The following is a 27,286-nucleotide window of genomic DNA, read 5'->3' on the forward strand; positions in this document are numbered from 1 at the left end:
GGGGTAAGAAACAGCCTCTGTATGATACACGGGATAATGAAGTACTAAGGGTGGTATATATAGAAAGGTAAGTCTCAGTTGCTTGAAAGCAAGGGAGGGGAAGGATTTGAAACTGTTCCAAATAACAGCAAGAGTTTCCTTTTCCAAGGAAGCTCCATAGATGATTAATGATTATTTGATGGTAAGTCCTGTTACACTTGTGGAAAAAAAAAAAAAAAAAAAGGTGTGTAGCTGTCCATCACACCAAATCAGCTCATGGAGGCCAGGCCTCTAGGGTGACATTTGTGGTCTCTCATGCCAATCACCAGAGCCCCTGCCCTGCTCTTACTTTGAGCCTGTCCAGTTCCAGCTGGTCCCTGGCAACAGGCGCGGCTGAAGGGGAGCTGGGCACCACAGTGGGAGGAGGCCCGCTGCCCTCGCCCTCGCTGAGCTTGATGATGACCTCATCCTTGGCTTGGATGGTCTCCATGAGCATCCCCAGCTGCTCGTTGAGCTCGCCCACTTTGCTCTTCAGCGTCCTCACTTCCTGCTGAAGGCTCTCCTTCTCCAGGTTGAACCTCTCCAGCTGGCTGGTAAGGCCCAGAATCTGATCATCCTTTTGGTGCAGAAGCTCGAGCGTGTCTTTTGGGACCCCCTCGCAGAGCCGGCTGCTTGTGAAATACTTGTCATACTGGGATGACCGGACTGTCTGCTGGAGCAGTCGAACAAGCTCCTGGGAGCCAAAAGGAGAATGGAGTGAAGGGTAAGGAGGGGAGGAAAAGCAGAAATTATGACAACATTACATAGAGCAATTGACAGAATTTGAGGAAATGTAGAAACTTTACTGGAAACATTTTAATACTGAACTTCCTCTTGAAGGATCTCAAAAATAGAGGAAAAAAATATTTATTCCATAAAGACTGTCTGTAGAGAACAGTAATAGGAAACAGGAAATAATGGACATGTGTACTGTAATTAGCAATGGTGTCCAGTAAATGTTCATGGGTATTAAAAAATCTGTGCTCTAAGAGTCACTGAACTACTGAACAATTAAATGTAATTCGATCTGATTAGCTCAGGAAACTGTTGTTGAATAGGATGCAGAAACTCTTTTTAACGACTGTTAAAGAACTCTGGGCTGAAACTGTGTTCAGGGAGATTCAACCTCAGGGGCAGGACTGGGCGGTGGGTGCAGACAGCAACCTCCTCTGTCCTCCTTTGACAGATCTTCACTCTCCTTGCAAATGCAAACACCTCTGAACCAATGATTACGCACAGCAGCCGTGCCTAGATGATGGCCATGGCAATATGAAACCTCCAGAGGAAAAGCAACTTCTAGGAAATAAAGCTGTTCCCAGACTCAGGGAAACATAAATTGGGCTTTATTCCTCCCATCCTTGGCCTGCTGATGTGGGGTAAGACAGAAACCAGAAGAAGTTACCTTCTGACTGCATAGGTCTTTCTTTAACCGTTCCAGCTCTTCCTGCTGGCTCTGGATCTGCAGTTGCATTTCGGAGCCCGGCTTCCTGATGCTGATGCTGCCACTGCCTGATGTGCCTTCACTTGAAGGGTCACCACTGCTGTGACGATTTTTGTACGACCCAATTATGTCTTTCAAAGGGCGCTTTCCTTTGTAGGGGTTACGTCCAAAATCAAAGGGGAATCCTGAGCCAGTTACTCCTATATAAAAATAAAACTCGTATTTTATTATTATTATTATTATTATTATTTTGAGACGGAGCCTCGTTCTGTTGCCCAGGCTAGAGTGCAGTGGCGCAATGTTGGCTCACCGTAAGCTCCGCCTCCCGGGTTCACACCATTCTCCTGCCTCAGCCTGCACAGTAGCTGGGACTACAGGTGCCCGCCACCACGCCTGCATAATTTTTTGCATTTTCAGTAGAGATGGGGTTTCACTGTGTTAGCCAGGATGGTCTCGATCTCCTGACCTCGGATCTACCCGCCTTGGCCTCCCAAAGTGATGGAATTACAGGCGTGAGCCACCATGCCTGGCCAAAACTTGTATTTTAAACGCAAGCCACATCTTCCTTTTGGAAACTATAACAAAATAAAGCATCCTCACAAATCATCCTCCAGGGAGTCTGGCATTCACCACTTTGAGAACTACAGGAGATTGACGACTCTGCCCCACTGCATTCTAGATAGTAACCAACATGCTTCAACCAGAGATGATTGATTTCCCCCCATTGGATCCTTCCTTGGAAGACTCTATCACAGGATCATTTTTCATGGAAAACTAAGACATATTAAGCATCCTATTTTTGCTAATTTGTCCTTAGCAAAAAACCAAGAACACTCAAATGTATGTTGTTTTTTTTAAACGTACAAACATCGTTATGCTTTGAATGTGTCCCCCAAAGTTTATGTGTTAGAAATTTAATCCTCAATGTAACAGTATTGGGAAGTGGGGCCTAATAACAGGTGATTAGGTCATGAGGACTCTGCCCCTGTGAATGGATTAATGTTGTTATCACCAGGGTAGGTTAGTTATCACCAGAGCAGATCTGTAATAAAAACAAGTTTGGTACCCTGGCTCTCCCTCACTCTTGCCCTCTCTTGCTCTCTTTCTCTCTTGCCTTCCGCCAAGGGACTACACAGAACAAAGGCCCTCCCCAGATGCCAGTGCCATGCTTTTGGACTTCTAGTCCCAGAACCATGAGCCAAATAAATTTCTGTTCATTATAAATTACCTAGTCTATGGTATTCTGTTATAACAATATAAAACAAACTAAGACATGCATGTTTTAAAGCATGACTATATTCCCCTTCTTAAAAAGTGGGTATTTGGGGTCGGGCATGGTGGCTCACGTCTGTAATCCCAGCATTTTCGGAGGCCAAGGTGGGCAGATCATCTGAGGTTGGGCATTGGAGACCAGCCTGACCAACATGGAGAAACCTTGTCTCTACTAAAAATACAAAATTAGCTGGGCGTGGTGGTACATGCCTGTAATCCCAATTACTCAGGAGGCTGAGGCAGGAGAATCACTTGAATCCGGGAGGCGGAGGTTGCAATGAGCCGAGATCAAGCCATTGCACTCTAGCCTGGGCAACAAGAGCGAATCTCTGTCTCAAAAAACAAAACAAACAAACAAAAACAAAAACGAGTATTCAGAAATACTGTCAGGCCAGGCACAGGGACATGTACCGGTAGTCCCAGCTATTGGAGGCTGAGGCAGGAGGGCAGCTTAGGCCCAGGAGTTCAAGGCCAGCCTGGGCAACACAGAGACTCCATCACTAAAAAAGAAAAAAAAATACTATGGGATCTAAATAAATGTCAGTGTAGATAGATTCAAATATATATATTCAAATTACAAAGAGGAGACACAAGGGAGTATATATTATGTAAGTGTGATTTATATAAAGTTAGAAAACAGGCAGAACCAACCTACACTGTTAGGAATCAGCACAGCGGTTCCCTGGGGCAGACTAGTGACTGGAAAGGGCACGGGGATGGCAGCTGGCTCCTGGGGTGCTGGCATAGTTGTCTTTCTTAAAGTGAGTGCTGGTTACATGGATGTATTCACTTTGTGACAACTCACTGAGCTATATATTTCTGATTTGGGGACTTTCCTGTATGTTATACATCAATAAAAAGTTTACTTAAAGATTGGGGAAAATTAAGGAAGGGTAGTTCACTTTCTGTGAATAATATGGACAAGTTGGAGGGCTGATTCTTGGAGCTGTTTCAGGAAATACCCATGAAGAGTGTAAGATCAAAGTCTAGTGACATCTTTGTCTCTCCCTGTCTATCACGTAAACTCCCCTCAAAGGGGATGAAGGGCTGGGCAGAGGGCTAAGAAGGCTGTCATCCGTCAAGAAAACACTCTCCATGGTGCAGGGAGTTTCTCCTCCTGTCCCGACTCACTAAGTGCTCCCGATTTCTCCTCCCCAGTCCTGCTCACATTCATCCTTCCATTTCACCCTTAGTCTCTACTGGAAGTCACAGCCAACAGTACTTATTTTCAATAACCTAAATCCCCAGTTTTAATCTCTTTTCCTCCAGGTAGCATTATCAGCTCATACTGAGCCCCTCTCCTTGGCACTCCCACTGGCCTTGCCATGCATTAGGTAATTCAGCACATTCAGTGTGGCCACATTCTACACCATGTCATACTGGACCAGTGGGTTCTACACCAGGATCCTATGGAGCACAGGTAAGCTCCCTCTCACAGCAAATCATGACAGTCCTTTTCTAGGAGACAGAAAAAATATTTCCTTTCCTAAGTGCTTACTCTCCCAATAAAGGTTTCCTCAAATCCTGCACCCTATTCCTGCTGCCCCATGCTAGAATCAGGCATAAGGTGGAATTTCAAAATTATTTATTCTTATTTTATGTTTAAAACATCAATATTCTCTTAATGAATTAACAAATCTAGGACTGTGGCCGGGCACAGTGGCTCACGCCTGTAATCCTAGTACTTTGGGAGACCAAGGTGGACAAATCACCTGAGGTCAGGAGTTCAAGGACAGCCTGGCCAACATGATGAAACACCATCTCTACTGAAAATACAAAAATTAGCCAGGCATTGTGGTGGGGGCCTGTAATCCCAGTTACTCAGGAGGCTGAGGCAGAATCTCTTGAACCTGGGAGGCAGAGGTTGCAATGAGCCAGGATCACACCACTGCACTCCACCCTGTGTGACAGAGTGAGACTCTGTCTCAATAAATTAAATAAATGCATAAATAAATCTAGGATTGTAAATGGTTGTTAAAAGCATCAGGCAAAAGGCTGACAGAGAATTTTATGAATGGATCAGGATGACAACCCTAAACTTTGATCAATCTTAACATCAAAAGAGAGAAACAGATGATGTGGCTTCAGATGTGATGCGACAGGAAGCACGCAGCATCTCCCCATCAAAACATTCCTGTCGAATCAGAAGTCAACCCTGAATCTGGGCAGGCCTCCGGCCCTAACTACCAGTATACAGGAATTACATGGGACAGGAGCACGTTAAATGACCCCACAGAAATACAATCAGCAAACCCAGACGTGGGAGACTTCTCAGCACAAAGACCTGGTTTCTTCAACGAATGTGGCAAGGGAAGGGGAAGGAAAAAAAACCCCAGGGAGCTGTTTAGACTAAAAGAGACCTAAGAAGACATCAATTAAATACAACGTGTGGGTCTTGTTTGAATCCTCATTTGAACAAACCAGCTGTAAACAGACACTTAAGGAACAATTAAGAAATTAAATAATATTAAGAATTTATTATAACTGTAAATATAATCAAGAAGTTGGGGTGGCCGGGCGCGGTGGCTCAAGCCTGTAATCCCAGCACTTTGGGAGGTGGAGACGGGCGGATCACGAGGTCAGGAGATCAAGACCTGGCTAACACGGTGAAACCCCGTCTCTACTAAAAAATACAAAAAAAAACTACCCAGGCGAGGTGGCGGGCGCCTGTAGTCCCAGCTACTCGGGAGGCTGAGGCAGGAGGCATAAACCCGGGAGGCGGAGCTTGCAGTGAGCTGAAATCCGACCACCGCACTCCAGCCTGGGCGGCAGAGCGAGACTCTGTCTCAAAAAAAAAAAAAAAAAAAAGTTGTGGTTGTAATTTTTTTTTTTTGAGACGGAGTCTCGGTCTGTCTCCCAGGCTGGAGTGCAGTGGTGCGACCTCAGCTCACTTCAAGCTCTGCTTCCCGGGTTCACGCCATTCTCCTGCCTCAGCCTCCCGAATAGCTGGGACTACAGGCGTCCGCCACCACACCCGGCTAATTTTTTGTATTTTTAGTAGAGACAGGGTTTCACGGTGTCAGCCAGGATGGTCTCGATATCCTAACCTCGTGATCCGCCCACCTCAGCCTCCCAAAGTGCTAGGATTATGGGGAGCCACCATGCCTGGCCGGTTATAATTTTTTTAAAAGAGTCATTATCTCTTAGAGACACATACTAAAGCATTTGCAGATGCAATGGATTAATGCCTACAATAATAATCCAGCTGACAGTGGGTGCAGGGAGGAGCAAGAGCTTAGAGACAGAGAAGGAAGAAGAGAGACCATAGTTCACGTTGTAGAAGCTGGATGATGGGTACACCAGAATTCATGAGATTATATTCTCTTCTTTTGTGTACATTTCAAATGTCTATAAAGTTTTTTAAAATCAATATTTCCATAAAGAGGATCATGACTTCCAAGTGTGCTATCTCCCCCCAAAAATTGAGCCATTGGACTAGACAGTCATTTATTTCTTATAACATTTATTAAATAACTTTTTAAGCCTTTATGTTTTAAGTCCAACAAAGAGAATGCAAGCCCCCATTGGTCTTGGTCCTTATGCTTCTCAAAATACCTGCTAATAAAGTGTCTCCCACATCACTGGTGGTTAACAGATAGCAGTACAGAGAATGACAGACAACAGGAAGTACGCTGATACCTTTGTTTCCTTCAGGGGTAAGCTTCTTCTTTTCTTCCTGTACTACGGACTCCTCTAGGTCCTTAGGGGTTGGGTCTAAAAGTTCCCACTCTTCATTGGTATAAAACACAGTCCTCCGACCATCATTATGTCCTCTCCCAGGACGGAAAGAAGACATCGAATTTCTATTGGGAAAAACAATATGTGTTATTAACAAAAACAAAAGTAAAACAAAATGTAACCGCACATATATAGGATTGGCAAAAATTAAGATATCTGATGATATCAAATGTTGGTGAGGATAGAAAAATGGGGATTCCCTTTTTTTTTTTTTTTTTTTTTTTGAGATGGAGTCTCCCTCTGTCACCCAGGCTGGAGTACAGTGGTATAGTCTTGGCTCACTGCAACCTCTGCCTCCTGGATTCAAGCAATTCTCCTGCCTCTGCCTCCCTGAGTAGCTGGGATTACAGGCATGCACCACCACGCCCAGCTAATTTTTTTTTTTTGTTTAGTAGAGACAAGGTTTCACCATATTGGCCAGGCTGGTCTTGAACTCTTGAATTCAGGTGATCTGCCCACCTCGGCCTCCCAAAGTGCTGGGATTACAGGCATGAGCCACCTCACCCAACCGAAATGGGGATTCTCATACACTGCTGGTGGGATTATAAATTGATACTATTACCACGCAGAAGAACTCAGCAAGGTACTGTTAAGTTGAAGAGGTGCCTGCCCCTAACATCCAGTATTTGCTAAAAGAAATTCTTACATATGTGCACAAGGAGACACAAACAAAAACATTCACTGCAGCACTGTTCATATTACAAAAATAATAAAAAGGTACAACAACCTAAACATTCATGAACAGGAGAATAAACTGTGGCATATTCATATAGTCAAGTACTACAGCACTTAAAATTAATTCATTCATCCAGCAATTATTGTTTGAGCCTACAACATGCCAGGCACTATTCTAGATGCTTGGAATATCCCAGTGAACAAAACATAGCAAGATTCTTATTCTTGTGGAATGTACATTTCAGCCAAAGCTATATGTATCATAGGGATAAACATTTTTTAAACACTGAATGAAAAAGAAAATGGAAGAATTATAGGTATAGCATGATACTGTTTTATATCTTCAGATTATACTATTAATAGAGACTACTTATGGATACATATATATGTAGTAAAACTATTTTTTAAAATCCACACACAAATTACAATTATCAAATACAGAATATTGGCAACCACTGTAAAGGTAAAGAACGGGATCAAGAAGAGAGCATTTAGCCTGGTGCCGTCGCTAATGCCTGTAATCCCATTACTTTGGGAGACCAAGGCGGGCATATCACCTGAGGTCAGGAGTTCAAGACCAGCCTGGCCAACGTGGCGAAACTCTGTCTCTACTAAAAATACAAAAATTAGCTGGGTGTGGTGGCACACACCTGTAGTCCCGGCTACTCAGGAGGCTGAGGCACAAGAATCACTTGAACCTGGGAGGCGAAGGTTACAGTGAGCTGAGATTGCACCACTGTACTCCAGTCTGGGCAATACAGCAAGATTCTGTCTCCAAAAAAAAAAAAAAAGAGAGAGAGAGGATCTTAGTAATGTTCTGTTTTTAAAAATGCAGTAGAAATATGACAAAACTCTAAAAATGAGTCATGGCTATCTGAGTAATCAATATACTTGCCTGTGTGCTAAAAATATTTCATTAAAAGTTTTAAAAAGTAGGTTGAGATTTCTGCTTCCAGTGAAGATGGAATAACAAGGACTAGATTTACCCTCCCTGGTGAAAACTAAAGAACTGAAAAAAAAAATTAAAAATATAGGAAACCATAGTTTTCAGACACTGGCCATCAGGCAGCACAGGACAGTGATCCTGAGAGAGGGAAAGCCAATGAGGTAAGCTCACCTTACTGCCTGGAGACAGTTTCCAGGCCAGGGTGCAGGCAGGGGACACCCAGGAGGAGCCCAGCATCTCTCTGAGCTGAGAAGATAGAGTGGAGACTCTCAAGGCAGTTGCAGCTCATAGAGCAGAGTACTAGAGAGAAGACAGCTGCACAGAGGGAGTGTCGCAGAGATCTTAGATGGTCCCCCAAGTCTTCAACTGAGTACTGATTGCGGCTTTGATGTAAGAAAGCTATCTGAGGACAGGGAGAGAACCAGCTGAGAGAAGCAAAGGAAACCATCCTTGAGGCTCACACAGGAAAACCTCATAATTCACAGGGCAGCAGAAAGAGTACTGAGAAAGGCTACCAATGGTATTGCTAAAGCCTGTGCTCATCCTACCAAGCAAAGCTTAAAAGCAAACTTCAAAAGGATCAAACTGTTTCAGAGTCATTTAATACATCCAAGAACAAAGCTCAAGAATATCTGGAGCACTACAAAAAAAATCCAGCACACAGAAAGGTAAAATTCACAATATCTGGTATCCAATTTTAAAAATGACCAGGCATGCATGAAGTGGGAAGTACAAGTCATAATGAGGAAAAAAATCAATCAACAGAAACAGACCAGAAACTACAAATGATAAAATTAGCAGACAGGGACTTTAAAAGTTATAACTGTATTCTTTATGTTCTAGAAGCTAGAAAAAAAGAATAAACATCTTAGAGACATAGAAAATTAAAACAAAAAAAAGATTTAAATCAAATTTCCAAAAATAAAACTACAATGCCTACGATGAAAAACATGCCAAATGGGAACAAGAGTAGACTAGGCTTTGTGGAAGGAAAGACTAGAAAATTTGATGACCCTGCAATAGGAATGACCTAAAATGAAACAGAAATATGACCTAAAATGAAACAGAAAAATGACAAACGAAACAAAGAAGGATAGATGGACCAATGAGCTGGTCACTGAAGGAGACGAGAAGGGGAGGAGATGGAATAAAAGCATGTGAAGAAATAATGACCAAAATTTTTTCTAAATCCGATGTAAACTATCAATCCACAGATAGAAGCAGCTCAAGAAACTTCAAGCACAAAAATCATGAAGAAAACTGTATCAAGGCATATCATAATCAAATTGCCTAATACAAATAATGTTTAAAGTTTTAAGTATAACCCTAATTTGCAAAAGAAATAAAGGAACAGTCAAATTTTTATAGTTAAACTGTCAAAAGGTAAGAGGCATGTGTTCATTATGAAGAGACATCTTAATTCATTTGAGCAGTTGGTAAGTGGAGTGGTGAGGAGAGGACATGCTCCCATGAACCACCTTACTTATATGCACACACACATAAATGCTTATATTCTCTTACTTAATAGATCCATACTTATCCCTAAAGCAATAAAAGGAATGAAATATGAAACCACCAAACAATATAGGTAAGTCTCCAAAACATTATGTTAAGTGAAAGAAGAAACACAGGAGACTACACGGAGTATGATTCCATTTATATAAAAATTTTTAAAAGTCAAAGCTATAGTGACAGAAAGCTGATCAGAGGTTGCCCAGGGCTGGGTATTAAGGGAAGGGATCAACTGCAAAGGACCGTGAAGGAATTTTTAAAGGTGTAGAGATGTTCTATTTTTCTTTATCATGGAGGTATTTACATTGCTGTGTATAATTTCTTAAATTCATCAGCCTATTCACCTAAAATAGTTATTGGAGGTAAATTATAACTCAACAAAGTTATTAAAATAAACATGCAAATAAATAAGGAAGAGGAAGAAATGTATCATTTGCTGTTTTCTGAGATGGATTAAGGGCAAGGGGGGGGAAAGACAGCTTTATCTCTAGTTTGAATCAGACAGATGATATTCTCATTCAAACAGTCATTTCTCAATGTGTTTTTTAAAGAATATCTTTTTTCCTTTTACTTGTATTTTAAACATTCAGAAGAATACAGAGAAATTATATAGCACACTTACATTCTCATCATGTTATCACAGCTTATGGATGCATGGCCTTTGGGAACTGCTTTAACAAAGAGTCATCAGGAACCACCAATTATGCCTGTTTAGAACTGACACTCCCTTTCTCATAGTTTATTTACTTAGGACCAAGAGGGAGCTGGTAAACAACATACAGCATCTTGCACATGCTATTTATTTCCTGTCTCTTCTAGAGCCTGGCATTGTGCCACACATCTTCACAGACAACTGCATAGAAGGATTCTAGTCAATTCCCCATGGTAACCCAATGATCAAGATACTGTATAAAGTCTGATTTTATAAAAATTATAAAATTGTAGAGAAAACCATTTCTAAATAGCTGCTCAAAAAGAAAACTCTCACAAATGCTGGCTATACTTCTGTTCATTTTTTTGACATGACTGGTTCATCACTTCACAGAGCACTGGCACCGCTGGACCCACTGCACCATGACGTTTCAGTGGCCCTGCCTATGGCAAGGATCCCACGGGAGCCTTCTCTCAGGTGGCATGTGATTACCACCACTGTCAATTTTAGAAGTTAAATTCTCCTTGCCATTTGCCCTAGCCGTCAAACTGTGCTCCTCAGCTCTGGTTCCTAAAGGGTGAATGCAGGAAAGAGAAATAAGAGCAGGAACACCCCCACAGGGCCTGGGGAGAGAGAACAGTAATTTCAATGACTTAGAACTGCCACACACCCTCCTTCCTCCCACAGCGGTTTTGGGTTTCCAGCCTGTCGCAAGCCTGAGTTGTACACTGCTGTGCTCTCACCTGCAGCTGAGGAACAGCCTTGCTGGAGGCGTGGTGCTACTTGTCAAGTCCTCGGTAACAGAGAAATGGAATCAGGCTCAAAGTGAAAGCCTCTTGAAGCTGAAACAATATACAGCCAATTCCTGTTTTTGCTCTTATGTGGGGAAACCCAATTCTGGGACTGTGCAACAAGGGGGTCATTACAGTGCAGACTTCTCAGACACACTCACCCTATCCGCTCTGGCCTGCAGAGGCCTCAGGGGCAACCACGTGTCCTGCCTGTGCACGCCATGGGAGTTCACAGCTGGTTTAAATGGAGGGTTTTTAACTGCTGTTAGAGGCTGTTCTATGGCAGTATTTGCTGTTTAAAGACCCCAGTCTCATTTGACAGATCTTTGAGAGGCCTTCTGTGTTCCCCCAGGCATCGTGCCAGGTACCCACCTATAAACACTCAGCTGCTCTGATCTGAAATAGAAAGTGAGGCGCCACCAAGCAGCAAAACAGCACCTTGTTAGGGGCAGTGGTCAGCCTGAGCTTTTTAAAACAAACGCCAGCAATCTGTATCATTGTTAAGAAAACCTCTTTCCAGGTGGAAGTCTGCACAGTTTAAAATGTCTAACTAAAACAGTAATAACTTGTTCCACATTCGTTTGAATTCTGATAACCAGCTAGAATTTACAAGTTGACAGAATTATTGGGAAATGTTCCATCAAATTTCTTCCCAGTTAACCCCTCCACAAACCACCTGCATAGCCAGGTTTCAGGCCACACCACAACCTCTTCAGCAGGGGGACAACACTGCCGAGGCAGAGGTTTGCACTTGCCAAGACTTTGTGCACAGGAGGGAGGCAGGCTACCACTCCCTTTATGCACAGGAGGGAGGCAGGCTTCCAGCTCCCTCCCTCCCTCCAGACTACAGGCCCTGTTAAGGGAAACGAAGGTGGGGGACGCAGGGAGGAGGTCAACGAAGGTGGGGGGCGCAGGGAGGAGGTCGTGTAGAGAGGTTTCCTCTGACTGGCAACAGCCCTCTCAACAAAGCTGACTCAGTATTTCCTCCTCTACAAATTAATTCCTCAAATATGTTCTCACAAGGGCACAGAGACATTATGTACAAGAATATCAGAACAATGCTATTTGAAATGACAGAAAAGTAGAAACAAGCAGATGTCCATGGCTAGAAAACGGCTTAAATAAATTAAGGCACATTCCTATAACTGAATTCTGTCAGAACAAGAGCTCTAGTAAGGGTAATAAGTTTGGACATTCCAGTAAGTGCCTATATAATGTGTCAGCTCAAAGGGGCATGGCAGGTAGCCCTACACTGCCTACCACTGCTGACCCCTCCTGACCCACCTGCTGGTGAGAGCACAGCTCTGGTGCAAGTGGGCCTCATGACATGGTAAATACAGAAAAGCCATGTCTGAGGGAAGACTGAGCATTCTAAGTCACTGAGGTAGCTATGCACTGACATAGTGGATACTATACGATCCCTCTGTGTAAGTCACATACACACAGAGCAAAATTCAGGGTGCAGACATAAGTACCTTCAGTTCTAGTGGTGACTTCTGAACTTTTAAGTCCTTTTAAGTCCTGAGAAGTGGACTTAAAAGGACTTTCACTTTTAACTGTGTACCCCTCAGCAATGACTGATTTTTCTTTTTATACGCATGCATGCTTATTGCAATGGTACAAACACACAACTAAGAAGGCAGGCCAAACGGGGAAGCTGTCAGGTGGCAGGCCTGCAAGTCAGGTCACTTGCTATGGTTTGAATGTCTCCTCCAAAATTCATGTTGAAATCTAATTGTCATTGTGATGGTATTAAGAGGTAGGACCATTAAGAGGTGATTAGGCCATGGAGGCTCAGTCTTCACAAATGGATCAACACCGTTATCTGGGGAGTGAGCCTAGATTCAACTACAGAAGAGGAGACGGCAATGTGGTCAGGGAAGCAGAGATTTAGACCAAGGCAGCCATAGGCCAAGGAACGCCAGCAGCCATCAGAAGCTGCAAGAGGCCAGGAACTAACTCTGCCCTGGAGCCTCTGAAGAAAGCAGTCCTGCCAACACCTTAACTCAGGCCTAGTGAAGCTGATTTTGAATTTCTGGCCTCCCAAACGATCAAAGAATAAATATGTGTTGTTTTAAGCCACCAATTTTATGGTCACTTGTTATAGTAGCCAGAGTAAATTAATGCAATTACTGTACAATAAGCTATCACCCTTCAAACCAAGGACTTTGATAGGTTGCTTTCTGTTGTGGTCCAGGCTTCAGCTGACATTCAAGTTTGGAGCATTAATGTCCAGAGTCAGAACATATTTACTTCTGATATGATGTCTTTTTGTCCTGAGGACCTGGAAAGGTGTCATCAGAAAGACCCTTTCCAAAATACTCTAGACATTTACCTGGACAGATGAGTACATCACCCTTCCAATTCTAAGACATCAGAGCAAACACCTAATAAACATGCACAGCCTCAAAGAAACCAAACATCTAAGAAACAATATTCTTACTGTAGAATGTACAGACAGGTATAGTTCCACAGGTTCCCTACTGTCCAAAGGGTGGACACCCCTACTCCTTCACCCTGGGAGTCCCTGGCCTCCTCAGCCCTTCTTCTGTCCTCACCCCCTTAGCACCCTACCCACCTGGCACCAGACCCCAGGAGCCAGAGGTCCACATCAGGCCCTGCCTAGCACCCAAAGATGGGCACACAGTCCAGGCCGCAAAGCCACAGAACTTTGCTGACTGCTGTCAGCGCCGCTGCAGCCTAAGCACACCTCCTACATACACTGAAAATACATGCTCAACCACTACACAGGCTCCCGATGCACGCTCACACGTGTGCTCAGGCATGCGCTTTCTCACATGTGCTGTGCATTCCTACCCCTGAGCATGCACATACACACATGGACTGGCCAGAATTTCAGCAGACCTAGTGCCTTCACCTGGTGTGATTTGGACTATTGATAAGTTAAATGAAAAATGTGGTTAAAGCAGGAATCCATATAAAAGGAACTTAAAACACACACAAGCACCTGTAAAGGTGTATGTAAATGTGCACTCATCTGCCAGTCTACTGATACACGCCAGCCAAAGCCTCTTCTTGGAATCTGGGGATACTGGGCGTGGTGACACATGCCTGAAGTTCTAGCTACTCGCGGGGGCTGAGGTGTGAAGATCACTTGAGCCCAGAAGTTCAAGAGTTCAGTAAGCCAAGATCGTGCCACTACACTCCAGCCTGGGTGACAAAGTAGAGACCCTGTTTCAAAAAACGAAAAAAGAAAAGAAAAGGGAAAGGAAAGGAGAGGAGAGGGGAGAGGGGAGAGGGGAGAGAGGAGAAAGGAGTAAAAGAAAAAGGAGAAAAAGGAGAAAGGAGAAAGGAAAAGAAAGGAAAGGAGGGAAGGAAGGGGAGAAAGAGAGAAAGTGAGAGAGAGAGAAAGAAAAAGAAAGAGAGAAAGGGAAAGAAAAGAAAGAAAAAGAAAGAAAGAAAAGGAAGGAAGGAAGAGAGAGAGAGAAAAAGAAAGAGAAAAAAAGAAAAGAGAAAAGAAAAGAAAAAAGAACAGAACAGAACAGAAAAGAGGGAGGGAGGCAGAAATCAATCTGGGGATACTAACTGCAGTTCTCTGTTATCTTTCTTGGGCAAATCACATCCATTAAGACATCAGCTAATTTTTCCAGTTTTGTTTTGTTTCTTATTAAAAAGTGGAACAAGGCCTAACAGTTGTGAAACAATCTAAGCATAAAATCTTACAGGCTTTCAAGTTTTTTTTCTGATTTTTCACAATCATGTCACCCACATTCTCATGGCAATTTTTTTAGTGACTCTCCTTTATCAAAGTTTCCCTAAGCATTCAACTTATTTTTCCTAGAAACAACAATTCTTTTTTATATTTCATGGGTTTAATAAATATCCCATTAAATTACATAATTACAATAATAAGTACAACGGGCATTAACCAGTGAGGAACAAACCCAGCTGATTATTGGTAGGTCTGTAGCTCAGCTGGGGGCAGCAGGGACACAGGTGCCCTGAAGTGGCCCATTTGGTCTCATGCAGTCAGTGAGGACCATGTCTCTACTGAGGAAACTTAAAATGTCAGTTCATCAGGGGAGCTAGTTAAGAGAGTTTCAACTATACTGATAAATAGAATAAAATAATAAATAAACCTTCATTTATCTTTTAAGCCTTGACTATAATGTTGACAGCATTTTGAGTGCATTAAAAAATACAATTTTTGAGCCATTCATTTATAATACAGGAACCTATTTTAGGGTCATTAAAGTCTGTCTATGCACTTAAGGCATTTTATTTAAAACTTCATAAAGCATGCCATAAGCAAAAACAAACAAAAGAAAAACAAAAAACCATGAACACTTAAGATTCATATGCCAGTCAATAAGCATTATTGTCTACAGAAAGTGGTCCCAAAAACCTCTGTGAAGAAAGGCTTTGTCATGAGCTGTGCCTCCACCAGCAACAGCAACAACTAACCCTTGACTAGTACTTCCTAAGTGCCAGGCACTGTTTTAAGCAGTGTACACATATGAACTCATCATCATGCTATCAATCTCATGATGTATGATTATTATCTTCATATTACAAGTGAGAAACGGAGGCATAGAATATTAAGTAATTTGCCCAAGTTATCCAGCTACTACGTGGCATAGCTGGGAGTTGAACTCACACAGCCTGGTTCTTAATCACTGTGTTACACGGCAAAGGCAGAGCTGATAGAAGATAACTCCTAGTGATGTTTCACCCTGAATGTGATCTGTCAGCTGTGACAGGCAGAAGTGACAGGCATTCACTTTCCAGGCAGGAGGCACTCAATCATCATCCATGTTCCTATGCTCAAGGACATGGAAAGCACCCAGCATTACAGGTCTGTTTCCACCTCATTCCATTATCTCACTTTGAGGGCAGATGACACACCTCTGGCAAACCAATAGTCCCCCAAATGTAATCTTATGATGAAAGGGGGAAGGAGCACTGGGTCCCCAATCAGGAGACCTGGGTGTGTGTTTCAGCTCCGCCACACACTTGCTATGTGATCTTGAGCAAGTCACTTTACCTCTCTAAGCCTCAATCTTTTAACATGTGGAATGAAGGGAAGCTCTCAGAGGTTTTCTGACACTTTTAGGAGCACAGATCCCTTTCTTTACTGAGAAGCCCGATACTTTGAAACAGAGGAAATCAGTGGTTCTCTAGTTGCAGGTACCCAGGGAAGGCAGCCCCACTGTGTCTCCCGGCTGATCCCTCCCCATCCCCTGGATGCTGGGAGATGACTGGGACTTAATTAGATGGCACAGGGCAGACAGGCACATGGTGAGCAGAAGTCCTGGGATGAAGAGGAAGGCACAGAATGGGCAGAACAGAGGCTCACGAAGTGCTAATACTGGGAAGCAGCTGCCCAAGGAAGAGACTAAAGTCGTATCATTGAAAACCTCAAATATCAGACCAAAGAGTCTGAAGCTGCACTTGCAGGCTGCGGTCTATCAGCGATGCTTCTGATGTAGGGAGATGACATGATCAGAGCTGTCTGAAGACAGAAAACAGCAGAAAGCAGATGGATGGGAGCAGAGCAGGACCAAGAAGGTGGGACTGCAGCCATGAGCCAGGATGAGGAAGGAAGGCAGGGCCCACTACAGTGACCACCCTCACAAGTGCTGGTCTTCTGAGGTCTGAGTATCCCTGACATTGAGCTCCAATATAACCTGTATATATCCTATATATCCTACTCAGCTTCAATTTATGCCTTAAAAACTAAAAACACACAGAGAATAACTTTATCATACTGAATTCAACCATGAACGTACAAAAAAGAAAGCAGTTATAGCAAAGAGGCCACTTTTTAAAACAGTGTGTCCTTGGATGGTAGCTTCTAAGAACACCCCAGCCCCACCCTGAAAAACCAGTGGGACCCATTATGGAGCTCAGCTGGCCAACTGCACAGTGACCGCTGGCCCGGGCTCTACGGGACAGCAAGAGAGAACGGCCAACTGCACAGTGACCGCTGGCTCTGGCTCTACGGGACAGCAAGAGAACGGCCAACTGCACAGTGACCGCTGGCCCGGGCTCTACGGGACAGCAAGAGAGAACGGCCAACTGCACAGTGACCGCTGGCTCCGGCTCTACGGGACAGCAAGAGAACGGCCAACTGCACAGTGACCACTGGCCCGGGCTCTACGGGACAGCAAGAGAACGGCCAACTGTACAGTGACTGCTGGCCTGGGCTCTACGGGACAGCAAGAGAATGGCCAACTGCACAGTGACCGCTGGCCTGGGCTCTACGGGACAGCAAGAAACTTCCAAGTCTCCCACAACGCACTGCCTCTACAATCTTTCTCTTTTTCTATTTTTTATTTTTTTTGAGATGGGGTTTCACCCTGTCGCCCAGACTGGAGTGCAGTGATGCGAACTCAGCTCACTGCAGTCTCGACCTCCTGGACTCAAGCGATCTTCCCACCTGTGCAGCCTCCAAGCAGTTGGGACCACAGGCATGCACCATCACACCCAGCTAATGGATAAACAAAATATGGCACATTCATATATGGGAATATTATTTGACCATAAAAGGAAATAAGCACTGATACTTGCTACAACATGGATGAATCTTAAAAATACTATGCTAAGCAAAAGAAGCCAGACACAAAGGTATATACAGTGCCATTTATATGAAATGTCCACAATAAACAAACTCATAAGCCAGGGGCAGTGGCTCATGTAATCCCAGCACTTTGGAAAGCCAAGGTAGGATTGCTTGAGCCCAGAAGTTGAGACCAGCCTGTGCAAGATAGACAGACCCCTGTCCCTACAAAAAAAAAAAATTAAAATATTAGCCGGGCATGGTGGTGTACGCCTGTAGTCCCAGCTACTCTGGAAGCTGAGGTAGGAGGAATGCTTGAGCTCAGGAGTTCAAGGCTGCAGTGAGCCATGATCATGCAACTGCACGCCAGCCTAGGTAACAGAGCAAGACCTTGTCTCAAAACAAAACAAAACAAAACAAAAATCCCACCAAAAAAAAAAATTCATACAGATAGAAAGTTGATTAGGAGTTGCCTACGGTTGAGGGTTGACAGAGGAGAAGGGGTTGGGGGAAATGAGAAGGAATTGCTAATGTAATGAGTTTCTTTTTGGATCGATGAAAACATTTAAAAATTGATTGTGGTGATGGTAGCACAACTCTGTGAATATACCAAAAATCATTGAATTGTACATTTTAAATGGGTGAATTGTACCGTGTGGGACTTGTATCTCAATGAAGTTCTTATTTAAAAAACAAGTCGACCATAGTGGCACCTGCCTGTAGTCCCAACTACTCAAGAGGCTGAGGCAGGAGGATCACTTGAGCCCCGGACTTGAAACCAGCCTGGCCAACACAGCAAGACCTCATCTCATAAAAACCAACCAAACAAACAAAAACCAACCCACCTCCACTCTCACTTGACCATGCACAAACAGGGAATGGAAATCCAGAGCACAGGACCTGGCCAACCCAGTGTCTTGGAGAGGGGACTAGGCCCTAGGCACAAGAAGCCCCAGCTCTGCAGCCTGGAAGAATTGTGACCTCGGACACATACTCTCCTTCAGCCAGTTTCAGTCTCTGTAAAATGTCAGCCATATGACCTGCTTCACAGAGTTGAGCAATTAAATTACACCGTAAGTGTGAAAATGTTTGGCATAGTGTCAGACACAGAATAAGCATGTAATACAAGCTAAAACCACAACGATCTATGGGAAAGTATGATGTAAACAACAAAGGCCTTTGTAAATGTAAGATAGTTTTATAACCTCATTTATAAAATTATAACATACATTATCAGAAACAATCCATTTTCAATGTCATATGCTGCTTTCCAAAGACTCACTTGAGCTCACTGCCCCACTGTTTCAAAGAGTAAAAATTAATGGAATTTGGATGCCCTGGGGCGGGCTGATTTGCAGCTTGTTCTCCCACCAGCTCTCCAGGCACAGTCTCCACAGCTAGGACATTTCTGGCTTTTTCTGCAGAAGCATTTGGGTGTGGGTAAATTAAATCTGAAAAGAAAAAGGTAAACAAATGTCAGTTACTCAAAGATTACACATAAAACTTGATATCCCACATAAAACACTGACTTGATATACTATATAAAAATCTAAACTATGTAATAGTATATTTTTAATGTATACTATATAAAAAACATAATCTGTGGGTAACTCTGGTGTTCTGAAACCATTTTCATCTAAATAGCTCCATGTTTCTCAAAGGAAGGTTGTGACATACCTCAAACCACCAAGTATTAACAGTGTTGGCCCAGAGAAACCAAAGGCTAGAATTTTCCTCCAGTACTGCAGATCAATAACCCTCACCATAAACCCGTCATCAAAGTCCAATCACCTGTACTGATAAGAAACAATTTCCAGGATAAACTGTTATATAAGAAAAGCAAAGTGCAGGTCAGATTATACAAGGGTATCTTTTCTCTAAGAAAGTGGGAGAAATACAAATATAAATGTATTTGCTAATACTTGTAAAGAATGATACTGAAAAAATAAAGTTTGCACATCACAGAATAGCAGTTCAGTAAATTCACAAGCAAACACACTGATGCTAAGGCATGATGAAACTTCACATCTTCAAAATGTAAACTTTTGAAATAGTTAAGGTGGAAATCATATGATGGTCAGGATTTACCATCATATGGTAAATATGATGGTAAATAGCAGTATTTTGTTACTTAACAAATACATAGTAATATTTGCTTCAGGTAACATTTTATTTGCTTCAAAATAACAAAGCAGGATATCAATGAAACAAGAGGGGTAATTATTGCTGCAACTACCTAATAAACCTGGAGGTAATATTATGTTATTCTTTGTATATGTTTAAAATTTCCCATAATAAAAAGTTACTTAAAAAATTTTTTTTTGATAAAAACTTTTCTTTTTTTTTTTTTTCTTCTCCCAAGACAGAGTTTGGCTCTTGTTGCCCAGGATGGAGTGTTTCGCTCTTGTTGCCCAGGATGGAATCCAATGGCGCAGTCTTGGCTCACTGCAACCTCCTCCTCACGAGTTCAAGTGATTCTCCTGCCTCAGCCTCCCAAGTAGCTGGGATTACAGGCACTCGGCACCACGCCCGGCTAATTTTTGTATTTTCAGTAGAGACGAGGTTTCATCATGTTGGCCAGGCTGGTCGCGAACTCCTGAGCTCAGGTGATCTACCCGCCTCCGCCTCCCAAAGTGCTGGGATATAGACATGAGCCACTGTGCTGATAAAAACATTTCTAACTACAAATACTTTGTATTCTTCCAAATGACATAATCTGCACTGGTGTTTCAGTGGTAGAATTCTCCCATGCCAAATGGCATAATCTCTCTGAGAATAGGACATGCTTGTAAACAGAATTCAATATTACTTTAATATAATCAATTTGATCTACACTTCTTTTAAAGTATCTCTGTATCAACAAAATCAACCATCTCTTTCTGTGAAATCAGAATTGACTGCTGACCACTGATATTCAAGAAAAATTCTTTTCTCTTTCTTTTGAGATAGGATCTCAGTGAACACGACTCACTGCAGCCTCAACCTCCCAGGCTCATGAGATCCTCTTGCCTCAGCCTCCCAAGTAGCTGGGACTACAGGCACGCACCATGCCCAGCTCATTTTTGGGGTTTTTTGTTTGTTTTGTTTTGTTTTCTTGTAGAGACAGGGTCTGCCATGTTGCCCAGGCTAGTCTTGAATGCCTGGGTTCAAGCAATTCTTCCACCTTGGCGTTCCAAAGTGCTGGGATTACAGGCATAAGCCACTGTACCCAGCCAAGAAAAATTTGTTTCTAATCAGAGGAGCACACAACCAGAGCCAGCAAGAACAGGTCTCTGCTAAAGGTCACTGAGCACTGGTAAAGGAAACAGACAGCAGGCATTCCTGGGCTGCTCCGGCTTGGAGAGCAATGTACTGAATGTCACATGATGAGCCTGCACTGTGTAGGCAGGTTCTGACTTGACCAGTCAGTGTGGGAAGGGCTTCAAAAACACACTGGGAAAGTATCTTGGGCGTGGCATGAGTAAACAACTGCTGTGTTATCTATTAGGGTAATTTGGCTCTGGCCAGAAGAGTCAATGCATGGCTTACAGTAGGGTTCTGACTAGGAAAAGCAAGATGGTGTGCTGGGAACAGAAGAATTACAGGCTTGGTAACAGAGTACACTTTTTTTTTTTTTTTTTTTTTTTTTGAGACTGGCTCTCACTCTGTCACTGAGGCCTGGAGTGCAGTGGTGTGATCACGGCTCACTGCAGCCTCTTGAGTCAAGAGGCAAGAAGTTACAAATAACCACAGATTGCCAGTTCTTGGTTTTACTATCATGTATTAAGCACTAGGCACCGAGGGCACAACAACCGATGAGACAGAGCTTTCCCCATAAAGGAGAACACGTCCAGGAGACAGACATAAGTAACACAGTAACATGTCAAGCTCCAAGTCACCACAGAATAAATAAACATTGAGTCCTTGGGATCCAGACCCTTCCTCTGAGTCTTAGGGTTCCAGGAGATGCCTGGGGGACTTCTAGAGGGAGAAGAGGATGGGGGCCCCATGCTCAGTTTCATCCTCAGCAGTTCCTCTCTTCACCTTTTATATACTGGGGTTCCCTTTAAGATTTCATTTGGAAAAGAGGTTCCAGCAAACAAAAGAAAAAAAAAAGTTCAAACCCCACTAATCCAGTCCAGTCTCCTTACCTACTTTCTCCATCAGGACACTAGCGTCCAGAGCCAGGGCCAGAACCCGGACACCTGCCCCTGCAGTATACAAACATCGCAAGGCAGGTAGAGATGAGTGTACCTACCAGAGGAGGGCACAGTACCTGGAGTGGGGGGCGGGGGGTGCTCAATGTTGGTGAGCGCGTGTGTCAGTTTACAGGTACATGGAGTACGGGCGCAGCACAAACTCCTTTACTTCAAGGGCTGGTCTTACAACCATCATCACAATTCTAAGCCAAATCAGGAAATAAACACAACAAACTGTACGGATTTCTACTACAGGCTGAGTCTGGCCTCTTCTTCCTGTGTGGGTTAGTAGCAAGGTGATGAACGGCCTCTCTGCGAGACTGGACTGTCAAATGCTCATGTGGCAAAGTGCCTATTACCAAGAAAACCCCAGGCCTTGCAGCAACCCACAGCCCATACTGGAAATACTTCCTGAGGAACTCAGAGGCCCCAGGGAGGGGTGGAGAAAAGGGACCAGAGACCAGGGAGGAACATGTTGGAGGACAATTTCTAAAAGTAATTATCTGACTTGAAAAAGAAGCTCTTTTCCAGCTTAATACATTTTTGCTGTAACTGTTATTTTTGTCTGGTTTTTGGTTTTTAAGAGACCATGTGAGATGTACTTAATGAAAGCAGAGCTGCTGGCTTCTCCTCAATACATGTCCTAACATTAGCATGCAGGGAACCGCCTCAAGGAGGACATTAAGGGAAAACACAAACTAGGACATGGCAACATTTCCTCGAAGATTTTAAGAGGCTGGACTGGTGTTCATGAACATGTCTTTTGTCTTACAGCTTCAGTGGGGAAAGAAAGTCTGTGCCTGATGGTTTTTGGTGTTTAGACCTCTGTCCTTTTTAAACATTTTCAAATGCCTAAATGAAAACTCTGAGGGAGTTTCCGACTGCATTGTTCCCATTTCCTAGGTTCTGATTCTAGTACCGCCTCTAAATCCAGTGTGACCCCGGGCAGTCTCAGCCTCCCTGGAGCTGCTGGCTTCTCCTCCCTGGTCTCCAGCCTCCCTGGTCTCCAACAGCCGTTCCCATTTGCTGCATTCTACCACATGATGCTCAAAGTCTCCTCCTAATGGGACTCCCTGCACAGGAGCGGCTCCTGCCTACATCTGGACTGCCTCAGTGAGTATTCCCTCTCCTCTCCTGCTGTGTCAGTCAGGCCTAGGTGCTCCGCCAGCAACTTCTACAGAGCACAGAACTGCGTACAGTGGGAGAATTCTCATAAAACTCAACCCAGGCCTGTAGCTGCATCCAAGAAAGGAGAAAAGAACATTGGGAAAGGGTTGTCCCCATATGCATCTTAATGAAAAGCAGAACTTTTCATTAAGGACACAGCAAACGAAAGTGTGGGTGTCAACACTGGGAGGTGGAGGAAGACAGGGTGGGCTTAATCTGAAATTTTTTTTTTTATTTACCAATGTGAGTTTTAATACAGATTGTGAAGGACCAGTCAAGAGGAACAGAAATATCTTCCAAGTGAGAACACAGCATGCATCTAAGCACCAAAAAAAAGAGGCGGCAAACCACCAGGTCCTGACAGGCCCCAGCATAGGCCAGTCCATATGTCTGGTTAATTATTCATCTGCCTGTCCCCTACCCCCATCAAGGACACAACTCTGTGAGAAGTGAACCTCTATCTGATTTGCTAACAGCTGCATATCCAACACCTAGCATAGAGGAGTGACTGAATAAATATTGGTTAAATGACCAAATTAATCCGTAAGCGACAGGAACTTGCTAACATGGCATGGGAGAAAAGGCCTTCTGTGGGTTTAAACAATCGGGCAGAAGGCAGCAAAGGCTCCTGCAGTTCTTGAATGGATTTATACTCATCATCCTTCCTGACTTTCCTCTCTCCTGCCACCTTGCCTCTGACAGATTCCCTGAATTGGGGTGGGGGTTTCCCTCTTTTCCTTTCCCATTCCTCCCTGTTCTCCTGCAACCTGACTCAGCCACCGCCCCTGCCCCCATTCACAGCCACATCAACCCCTGTATTCACCTGCATTAAGTCCCACCAAATCTAGGCTGAGGATGTCCCTGCTGACACCAAACTCCAAGCTTGTTCCAGATAGTCTCCTTTTCGACCCTATCCAGCAGGTTCCTCCCAGACAGAACTGCAATCAAACCCCACTCGGCATCTCCCTGACATCCTCCCTCCCACAGTCACATTCTTTCACAACCTGACTTTCACAGAACCTTCAAACCAGAAGGAACCTGGTTCAGAGAGCATCTTGCTTCACAGATGGGGAAATCATGATGTACTCAAGGTCCCATAAGCTCTCTCCATGCTGTCTCTCAGATACAATGCTGGTAACTACCGATACTTCACAAGAACGGATGGCATTTTGCATTTTACAAGGATTACACGAAAGCACAGCTTCCTTGATCTCTGTATGGAATCATGACATTAAAGGTTGATGTGTAATTCCTGTGGCACTGCCAACGCGGGGCCTGCATTCCACCTAATGGCTTTCCTTCTGGCAGCCCTCTACACCCTGCACCCCGCACCGAGAGCACTGCTCAAGCTGCCTGAGGACTGAAAGTTACAGCTACTCCTCCCACGCCATCCCCTTGCACACAAGTTGTTAAGAGTGTAACAGTTCAACTACCCGATGCAGCTGCTTCAGGGGAGGAAATGTGTGGTCATCCTTCAAACTGTCTTCACAATACAATGTTCTGCAAGAAATACCATCCATATTCAAACAGGCACTTGGGCATTTGAGCCTGCTATGACCATGAATGCTTTAGTACTCATGAACTTTCAAGAAGTTTTTTTAAAAAAGCAGGATCTTGTTACCCCTGGCTTGTTTTCTTATTAGTTTATGTGGGGAATGAAGTAAACAGAATGTGCTAGACATACATCCTGTAATGAGGCTATTAGTCATTTATGGGCACCTCCTTTGGGTTCTAGTTACCTCATTCTCAATAGCTATAAAGGTTTGTAGACCCCTGATTGTATCTTTATGCAAATTATTCTTTTGTGTTGAAACTAGGTCTTTCTCTATCCAAACACAGAAGACAATGTGGAATGGTATTTGAGGCATGGCATGCCTTCAGAGGACAGGCTACAAAATAGAAGGCAGACAGAACAGATATTGACTAATAATAAAGCTGCAAGTTCCAATCACACACAGGAAAGTCTCTTACTCAACACAGATTCTAGAAAAAAAGTTAATGTAAGCAACTAGTAAATATCCCCAAGACTCACAGGCCCACAGGGCTTCTTCCACCAGGTAGAGCTGCCTTCTAAGATATATAACTAGCTATCAGTGGAAAATGTTAATCCCCTATATTTTTCCCCATATTAACTTTAGGTGCTAGGAGGGTCCTGATGGGTGAAGCCCATTAGACTACAAACCAAAATGTTCCAAACAACTGAGTGACCACGAGACAATACTAGGAAAAATTTTATTTTTAATGCAAATCAGTTATAAAAACACTCTTCTTTAATTCTTGCTAGAGTAGGCTAAGCTGAGCAGATAACTACAAGCATGGCTTTAGAAACTTCACAGAGCACTGCCATATAACACAACACAATTTATCTTTGAACCGGATTTGATCTCTGATGATGAAACAAAAGGGGCTAAAATACAAGCTTTTCTTCTTGACTTCCTGCTTTAGATTTTTTGACTTCCTGAGCTATTATAGTTTCACATACTGCTCTGGGGGGCCCAAAGTTTCATTCCTTGTTCTTAGAAGCTATCTAAAAATTAATAGAAGTCTAAAGTTACAGTCATTTCTATCTGTAAAAATCTTCAAAGGCACTCCACTGCTCTTAGGATAAAGTCCAAAATCCCAAGGCCAGCAGTCTAGGCTCTTCCCCCAGCTCTGGCTCTGGGTCCCGGGTGTGCCCCCAGGTTCAACTCGCACCCCACAACTGCTTCCAGCCGGTAGCCATCCTGACTGCAGCTCTGGGAAGGCACCGCAGTCCAGCCCTGTCATCTGCCTCCCCGCTTCTCTACCTAGCTAATTCCTAGCCATCCTTCAGGCCTTGGCTTAGATGCACTTCCTCAGAGAGGCCCTAACTGCCAGAAGCTATGCACAGCCCACTTACAGCCCATGGTACCAGCATGCACCCTTCCCTCACATTTCTCTCATTTTTTCTCTGCACAACCACCCTGCTTGACTAGAAATTCTGTGAGGAGAGGGGCAAAGCTCATCTTGAGTGCCAACTTTGCTGAATGAATGAGTAAATGTCAGATGGCATTTACTCAAATGCTAAATTCGAGACCTGGAGTCCCCAAATCAAAGGAGGAGAAACAAATATGGGCTTCGGATGTTTTCTCTGGCTCTCCAATCACAGCATTTTGGCTTAGAAGGAGGAAGGACAGCTGTTATAAAGAGACTATAGGGATAAGCATTACTTCTTTGTCCTCCTTTTGGTTTAATATCGCTGAGTCTTTGCTAGAAAGAAGCACTTGGTGTCCTCAGAACAAAGGAACTGAGGCAAATCAAGCACCTCCTGTGCCAAAGGCAGTGGCTATGCTCATGAACACCGCCTGTTCCCACAGGATTTCCAAATGTTCCAAGTGACTCAGACACTCAGTTAGGAGCTCCTTTTGATGAAAAGCACTAGAAGAGTGGCTTTCAAAAGAACCCAGTTACCAGTGACTTGACCCTGAACTAAACATAAGGGGGCAAAAAGTTGAAAATAAAGGCATGACCTCAGAACTTGGAATAGTCAGTCATGAAAGTGACTCGAAAACTCTCACAGAAAATATATCAACAAGTACAAAGCATATATAGTAATTTCTCACTGATAAGAGGATTAACCTACTGAAAAATACTGGGACAAGTAAAAACAAGACTGGCAAATTTGGAGATGAAAAATTTGTCTAAGAACGCATTTGTTTCTGGAGTAAATCAGCCACACATGTGCCAACACCATCCTTGGTGGGACAGGCAACTCGGATGCAGCCCTGTGTTCTGCTGAGCAAAGGGTCCCACAGGTTTTATTAAGTGCAGACAACATCTCTTTATGAAACTGTTAGAACTAGTCCTTACTGTTGTCTACTTCTTTTAATGTATGCTCCATGTGTCTTCCAAAAATACTAGTACAATGGCCTGGGCTTTTTAGACCTTACTTCGAGCTTAGGAGGCTTTTTTGTTTGTTTGTTTGTTTGTTTTTCTGGATGTGTTCTTTGCCCTGTATGGAGAGCGGGGGCCAAAAATAGTCCCATCTCCACAGTCTTTGCCGGGGGGTAGGATGGGCAGCAAATAATTGTTGTCCTGTTCTTTCTAGAGGTTATCTCCATGTTGCAAATGGCCAGGGATTACCCTGAGTTATAGAAATGCCACGAATCCAGGACAGAATTAAATCAATGTTTGAAGGTTAAAGTCTTCCTAAGAAACACTAGAGAATTATAAGTGGAATGTTTTGAGAATACCTTGCTAGCGTATACAAACACCTGTTAACCTTGGCAAGTCTGCCCAAGCATGACCATTTAGGCACGAGTGCTCCATCATTAGGTGTGGTAGAAAGGCTGGCCCTGCAGTCAGAACTAGACTTACAGCACCACAACTTACTACATGCTGACCTTAGTCGTATCATC

The 27,286-nt window shown here is 43.6% G+C and overlaps 1 protein-coding gene across 2 annotated transcripts in view; it reads right to left on the reverse strand.

The window, feature by feature from the left end:
• TBC1D2B (TBC1 domain family member 2B) overlaps positions 1-27,286 on the reverse strand; it is an 80,780-nt gene that overhangs the window by 28,592 nt on the left and 24,902 nt on the right. For both annotated transcript variants that reach the window (XM_025390317.1, XM_025390318.1), the window contains exons 3-6: positions 18,848-19,016; positions 6,371-6,534; positions 1,421-1,659; positions 329-712 (exon numbers count right to left, since the gene is read on the reverse strand). In XM_025390317.1, coding sequence (XP_025246102.1) covers positions 329-712; positions 1,421-1,659; positions 6,371-6,534; positions 18,848-19,016 — 956 coding nt within the window. The remainder of the gene's footprint in view (positions 1-328; positions 713-1,420; positions 1,660-6,370; positions 6,535-18,847; positions 19,017-27,286) is intronic.

Source organism: Theropithecus gelada, chromosome 7a, assembly GCF_003255815.1.
Source record: "Theropithecus gelada isolate Dixy chromosome 7a, Tgel_1.0, whole genome shotgun sequence".
In the NCBI taxonomy this organism is placed as follows: Eukaryota; Metazoa; Chordata; class Mammalia; order Primates; family Cercopithecidae; genus Theropithecus; species Theropithecus gelada.